Below are 7,227 nucleotides of genomic sequence, written 5' to 3'. Positions count from 1 at the left end.
TCATACGACGGTCATATGGCATCCCAAATAGTTGATTAACTCTTCCTGGATGCTCACATAAAAACTCGTAAGATTGATCCATGACCTGTTCATCCTGGATGTTAAGCTCCACCAGCATTGCCCAAATATCAGACTCGGAGAATTGGTACGATGCATAGCGACGATGATGGTGTACATGCTCTGCATATAAGTTGTTTCTTCGTCTAATTTTCACAGCTATATCTTGTCCTGCAGTTGCTTGTGCACGAGGAATGTCAACCAACTGAGAGGCATTCTGATTTCCTTCCTTCATTGATGAAACACATTGTTGAAGATTTGTATTCAACAAAGCAAAATGTTCATCAATTTCGTCCATGGTGGGTCCTTTTCTTTTTGATCCTCAAGACAAGGATGTGCCTGCAAAGCCCGCAGAAGGCATAGAAGGAGTGTCACTTGATTGAATATGAGGAGCAGGTGATCGTGGGACGTAGTCATCTGCCTCTTCAAAGTTGGGTTTCTCGGGTATATAATCCATATTATTGTCATCAAGGTTGACACCGAAATTACTTATGTCAGGAGGTGAATTGATGTCACGGGCTGTCCTAACCCGACTTTCGGTGGCTCTGTCATTAGACCACAACTCCTCCATTAGTTTATAATGGCGAATGGGATTCACACGCCATTTCGCTGCAGATAGATTGACCTACATACATGTCATATATTAGTACATTATGCCCAATGTGCAGTCAAATGTATTTGTTGTAAAATATACTTATCATCGTACCTTGATCAAATCATTTCAAACTTCGTCCTCCGCTTCAAAATGTTTGGTGGTCTGGTTCCATGCGAGACAACTCAATCCACCAAACAAATCATGTACTTCCCTCCACCTATCCTTCAGCCTTTTTTACGACTTTTGACATGGTTTTTCGTAATAGCCGATAATCCAGCCTCGTGTAGAGCCATAACAATGTTAGTATATCCCTGAGTGGTCCAGCTACCGTCAATTCTGCAGCCTCGACGTACCTCTTCAATCATTGTATTTAGTAGAATTGGGTCCATCTCTGTCTTCCACTTAGTGAACTCTCGATAACCACCTGATGAATCCGGAGCAACATTCTTGTCGTGATCCATCTAATTTACTTAAATAAATTTAGGATGACAAACATTGGAACAAAAGAGAAAATATATTATTTAATCAAATTAATTGTTTACATAATCTTGCCACATTTCGTTTGCTATAGTGTCCCTAATATGACACCCTAGCCTATAATCATGCTCACGACCATAGGTAGGGGTTGGTTATACATCTTCTTGAAACAATTCATGATCTACTTCTTCAATTAGAGACTCATCATTGTCGACCCCGCGAAGAAAGTTATGCAGAATACAACAAGCTAAAATTTTTTTTGTCATAGTATCGACATCATAATGTGGCTCAGTCTCACTGGCTATAATTGGAAATCGTTTTTTAAACACCCCAAATGTTCTCTTAATTACATTTCTAAGTGATGAATGTCGAAGATTAAACAACTCTTTAGCATTTTGTGACCCTCTTCGCGAATTTTCTTTCAAATGGTATCTAACCCCGCGATAAGGTGTTATTATATTTGGTTTTAACATAAAACCTGCATCACCAAGATAGTATTTTCCTACAAAGATTGTGGAAATTTCGGTTAGTATATACTACTATAACCTATTTATTGTTATGCACACCCAATCCCCTAAAACTAACCTTTTGGAATAACCAAAGGATCATCTTGTACCAAAGCATCTTTCAATATCCTTGAATCGGAGGCAGTTCCTTCCCAACCGGCCAGGACATATGTGAACTTCATGTCAAAGTCACAACCTGCAAATATGTTTTGGGTTGGCCATGTTGAACAAGATGCTTTGATGTCTCCAAATCCAAGAGGAAAGCTTGAAGACCTTGTTGTTGGGTGTGTGTGTGTTGTCTAGTTGTTTGAAACTTGTTAATTCACTCCTTAAGATGATCCAAGTTCATTTGAATCTTTAACCTTTTGAAAAGATGGGTTTTATAAAAAACTGTTGAAATTTCGAAACAACAGGTTGTTTTACCTTAGTACTTTCAACAAGTTGAAATTTTGAAACAACAAGTTGTTTTACCAGCAGTTTTTTAAAAGGTTTTGAAAAACTTGACTTTGCTGTCAAGACAATTAAATCGATTGTTTCGACAAAACAACCGATTGTTTTTCTGAAAACCTTAACAGAATTCTGTTAAGTGGTTTTAATATGTTTTAAAAGATCCTAACTACCTTGGCTCCTTTATTAAATGTTTTTGACCACTTGGTTGGTCTATATAAAGGTGGTTTTATAAGAGAAAGAGTTTACTAAAACAGATTTTCCAAGATTTGAAAGACCTATGGATCATTCTTAAGTGTGTGGAATAAGATTGGGTTGTACTTTCTGAACTTTAAGCTTTGTAATACCTAGGTGTATTCTATTCTCTTCTTCCTTGATTACTGTATTTCTGTATTTGTGTTGCCAAGGAGTGTTGTGTGTTCTTGAGGTGTTCAAGGTCAACATTCTTGGTGTGGTTTGCCAAAGGTAGTGTGTTTCTTGAGGGGATCAAGGTCACTACTTTGGTGTGTGGTGTTTGTAATTTGGTTTTGATTGCATAGTGGTTTACCCAGAGGTTTCTGGGGACTGGATGTAGCTCTTGGTGTAAGAGTGAACCAGTATAAATTGCTTCTGTGCTTATCTCTTACCCTTAACTCTTTAAATTCTGTTTTTAAGATGTTTAATTTCTAACTGGTATAAACAACCAATTGTTTCGAAGAAACAACCAATTGTTTTTCTGATATCATCTTAAAACAGTTCTGGATCTTTGTTTCCTTGATTCTTTTCCTGTAATTCAGCATTGACTTTCATTATACCTTCAAAGTTTGCGAAAATCTCTTATAAACAATTCACCCCCTTCTTGTTTAAGGCCATATATTCTAACAGACCAATCTTTTCTCCCTCGAAAACGAGGTGCATCAGCACGTGCAACCTTAACACGTACATGAGTCCCATCTATGGCCCCTAAACAATCCTAATGAAAACCAAATTTCATAAGTTTAATTAAACACAAAATAAATAAAACATTATACATAATTTAAAGTGATGTTCTCATAAACAAACCTTAAAGTAGGTGTAAAATCGACTGTTGTTAAGGATGTGCAATACAACCGTTCCATTTGGTTGAATTAAGAATTCCCGCTCCAACCTTCAAATTCCACTCAAAATATTATGAAAGTGACGGGACTCTGTTTCTTCAGACCGATGGAAAAAAAAATGACACACTTCGATTCTTCACATTATGCCCAATAATGTGCAAAAATTTTGATGGGAAAAACGCACGCGGAAACAACACACACAATCACGAATCAACTGCAGAAAATAAACAACACATGATTTAACGTGGTTCGGTCGCCAACTGCAACCTACATCCACACGGGCAACTATTAGGTTTTCATTATATCCTGTTGCACACCAATTACAAGTACAATGATATCTTTAAATAGAGATAATAAAGAGACACAATGATTAAGCCCACTCACTAAAACATGGTGTCTACTCAACCCAACCCAATTGGTTCTGGCTTCATACCCAACAATCTCCCACTTGAAGTCACAGAACAATGTTCACATACGCTTTAACTGTGTACATGGTGTCTTGTCAGCCCAACCCAATTGGTTTTGACTTCATACCCAACAATCTCCCACTAGAAGTCACGAAACAATGTTCACCTGCGCTTCAACTGTGTATATGTACTTCTGTAATCTGTCGACGGAACTCAATGTTCCACCTCTAGTTGCCACCAACCTTCTTAATCATTTTGAAGACTTCGTTAAAACTCCCCTGAGTTTCAACATGTCAGTCACTGACCCTTTCTCTGTTCCTACCGACTCCCACTTACAGGAACTGCCGGATCCTGAAACAACCTGAGTTTCAACACGTCAGTCACTGACCCGTTCTCTGTTTCTATTGACTCCCACTTACAGGAACTGCCGGATCCTGGAACAACCTGAGAACAAACACTCTCCATATTCAACAAGAATTTTTCTGGAGAAGTTTCAACCGCTAGAATACTGGTTCTCCCAACCCACTGTCGTCTAGGAACCTTAGCTAAAGCACAACCCGTGCTTCCACTGCTACAAGTACCTCTGACTGGTCTACCTGAACCTTTCCATGCTCGTTCATCCTGAATCTGACCTGTGGCTCTGGGTTTCTCTCTTGTAAAGACAACCCTCTTCTACCCACGAGATTCTGTGAACCGGACTTTGTTTATCTTCTGAACTGGGATGGTCACTCCCTCAGACACGGTAATCCGACCATATACAACGAACCTCTCTTTCTTCTGCAGGCCATGACAAGATTTCCCTTGACGACCTTCCACTGCTAATTTTCGAACTTCACTTCATGTCCTTTTTCGTCCAACTGCCTAACAGAAATCAAACTTTTCCTTAAGCTTGGAACAACTCTGACATCCTTCAAAGTCCAAAAACCAACTGGTGTCTTCAACACTATGTCACCCATGCCCGCGTAACATCAAGAGTTCTATTGTCCTCTAGTCTTACCTTTCCAAAGTCTCCAATAACTAGATTCTACAATGCTTCAGAATCCATGACCCAGGAATCCACACTGCTATCCACGCAACAGACTAAAAGATCCTCGTCTGCGAAGTCTTCTGCAATGTTGACTTATTTATCATTAGGGCATTGATTTCTGAAATGCCCCACCTCCTTCAGTTCCAACATGTTACACTTGAGCAATCTCGAGTCTTTGACTGACTCCTTCTTTTGTTCTTGCTCCCACTATCTCTGATATTTCTCTCCTCTGATGACATATAGCAATTCACTAGATAATTCCCCAGAACTCCTTCTTTGGACATCCTCGCCAAGAATGATATCACGAATCTTCTCAAATGTGAATCAATCAGATCCCGCTAAACTGGTAACTGCTGTAACCGTTCTGGACCAACTGTCAGGCAAAGACAATAGCAATAGTAAAGCTTGAACTTCATCATCGAACTTAATGCCCACTGACGTAAGTCTGGCTAAGATCGAATATTGATGTGCTCAGTAACTGAACTCGCAAATCCTCAATTTGCACTTTCCACCAACTGAAATTTGTACCATTGAATTTTCAATTCGAAACTTCCCTTCTTCTGCCATCTCAAATGACTAGACGAGATACTCGATACAACTAATTTCAGATCTTGACAATCCTTTTTTAAAAAAAAATCAAGATCACAAAAATTGAACCACCTAAAATCACTCACCAACTGACCTGGTCACAGTCCCCACTGCATTAGCGCTCCGCACCACCATCGTCGCTGATCACCGTTTTGTGAAGCAGATATGGGAAACCCTAAGCCTTAGGACGCAGCTGTAGCCCCTGCAAAACCCTAGCTTTGGGTTGTTGTTGCCGCCTTTGCGAAACCCTAACTTTAGGACGCTACTGCAACCGCAATTTTCACATCTCATCGATTAATTTCTGCTGATCGGATCTCTAGTGTGTAAACGAACCAAGGCTCTGATATCACTTGATGGGAAAAACGCACGTGGAAACAACACACACAATCACGAATCAACTGTAGAAAATAAACAACACATGATTTAACGTGGTTCGGTCGCCAACTGCAACCTACATCCACATGGGCAACTATTAAGTTTTCATTATATCTTGTTGCACACCAATTACAAGTACAATGATCTCTTTAAATAGAGATAAATAGAGATAATAAAGGGACACAATGATTAAGCCCACTCACTAAAACATGGTGTCTACTCAGCCCAACCCAATTGGTCTTGGCTTCATACCCAACAAATTTCGCTACTTGTTATTCCACGGTTGATCGATATGCATCTTTAACAAGTCTAGTTTCCCGTATTCGTTGACATAATTGAAGGAAAGCTTTCGGTCCCATGCAAATAATATCACGACATTGTTCAGTGTGAACCAAGTACTCCAACAATTCTTGTCTACGACGTTCCTTTTGTGGTTGGAACTCACTCATAGAGTTGCTTCTAGTACGCACCGTACGTAACAAATTCAATCCAAAAGCAATCATACAAAGGATGATCACTGATGCACCTTCAGTATTTTTTTTAATTTGTTCTTGGATTTGTGAAATTAAATTCATATTCGCCACAACAAGATCGTCATAAATTGCAACCGTTTCCTCAAAATCTATCATCTCTGCCTCGTCATAATGCATTGTCGAATTGATATCCATGTAATCTTTAACTTCATCAAGAACCATGATTATGGGTAAGTGTCACAAGAACATACCGAATGTGGTTACCATTTCGGTATAAAACTACACCAATACAGTGACCCTAAAACCTAATTTTAATATAAAAAAAATATTGTAAACGACTGTATCATTTCATTTTTGTAATATAACTAAAGGATATACATATATACACAAATTAAAATTTTCAATATTATAATTTAATCAAAGAACAAATAAACATAAAAAAAAAATTAACAATTACATCAAATTAAATAACTATATAACAATAATAACTATGTACAAATATTCAAATTTCAAATATTTATGTAAAATCTAAAATAAATAAATAAAAACCTAAACATTAAAAATTTCTATTTCCATTCTGTAAAAATATTTTATTTTAAATAAAAAAATCTATTTTTTATAAAGAATTAAATGTTCACAAAATAAGAACTATCTACATAAATTATTAAAATTCAAATTTCTTCTCTAAACTTTTTTTTAATTACTACAACATTTTTTATAATCTTTTTAAATATAAGATTAATAATTTATGCAAAATCTAAAAGAAAAAAACTCTAAACCTTAAAAATTTCTATTTCCATTCTATAAAAATATTTTATTTTAAATAAATGAATCTATTTTTTTATAAACAATTAATTGTTCAAAATATAAGAACTATCTACATATATTATTAAAAATTCATATTTCTTGTCTAAAGTTTTTCTTCTTTTAATTACTACAACATTTTTTATAAATTTTAATTATAACATTAAAAATTTATGTAAAATCTAAGAAAAAAACCCTAAACCTTAAAAATTTCTATTTCCATTCTGTAAAAATATTTATTTTAAATAAATAAATATATTTTTTATAAACAATTAATTATTCAAAAAATAAAAACTATCTACATATAATATTAAAAATTCAAATATCTTCTCTAAACTTTTTCTGTGTTTTTAATTACTACATCATTTTTTATAATTTTTTAATTATAAGATTAA

At 36.1% G+C, this 7,227-nt stretch overlaps 1 protein-coding gene across 1 annotated transcript; it reads right to left on the bottom strand.

Moving 5' to 3' along the window:
• Positions 1 to 1,281: 1,281 nt before the first annotated feature.
• LOC137808747 (protein ALP1-like) lies at positions 1,282 to 4,185 on the bottom strand. The gene is made up of 5 exons (XM_068610018.1): positions 4,147 to 4,185; positions 3,902 to 4,009; positions 2,914 to 3,034; positions 1,715 to 1,831; positions 1,282 to 1,631 (listed from the first exon to the last, which is right to left on the bottom strand). Exons 1-5 carry the CDS (start codon positions 4,183 to 4,185, stop codon positions 1,282 to 1,284), a joined length of 735 nt encoding a protein of 244 aa, XP_068466119.1.
• Positions 4,186 to 7,227: the final 3,042 nt, after the last annotated feature.

This window comes from Phaseolus vulgaris, chromosome 11, assembly GCF_000499845.2.
Source record: "Phaseolus vulgaris cultivar G19833 chromosome 11, P. vulgaris v2.0, whole genome shotgun sequence".
Lineage (NCBI taxonomy): Eukaryota > Viridiplantae > Streptophyta > Magnoliopsida > Fabales > Fabaceae > Phaseolus > Phaseolus vulgaris.
Note: the sequence above shows the minus strand (reverse complement) of the source record. Positions and strands in the feature narration are given on the sequence as shown.

Excerpts from the sequence above, each read along its gene's own strand:
- LOC137808747 (XM_068610018.1), bottom strand. The coding sequence starts at position 4,185 with ATGAACGAGCATGGAAAGGTTCAGGTAGACCAGTCAGAG. Across the intron at positions 4,010-4,146 it reads TTCAGGTAGACCAGTCAGAG|GTTGTTCCAGGATCCGGCAG; the intron begins GTACTTGTAGCA and ends GTTTGTTCTCAG. Across the intron at positions 1,832-2,913 it reads TGGCCTTAAACAAGAAGGGG|GTTGTGACTTTGACATGAAG; the intron begins GTGAATTGTTTA and ends ACATATTTGCAG.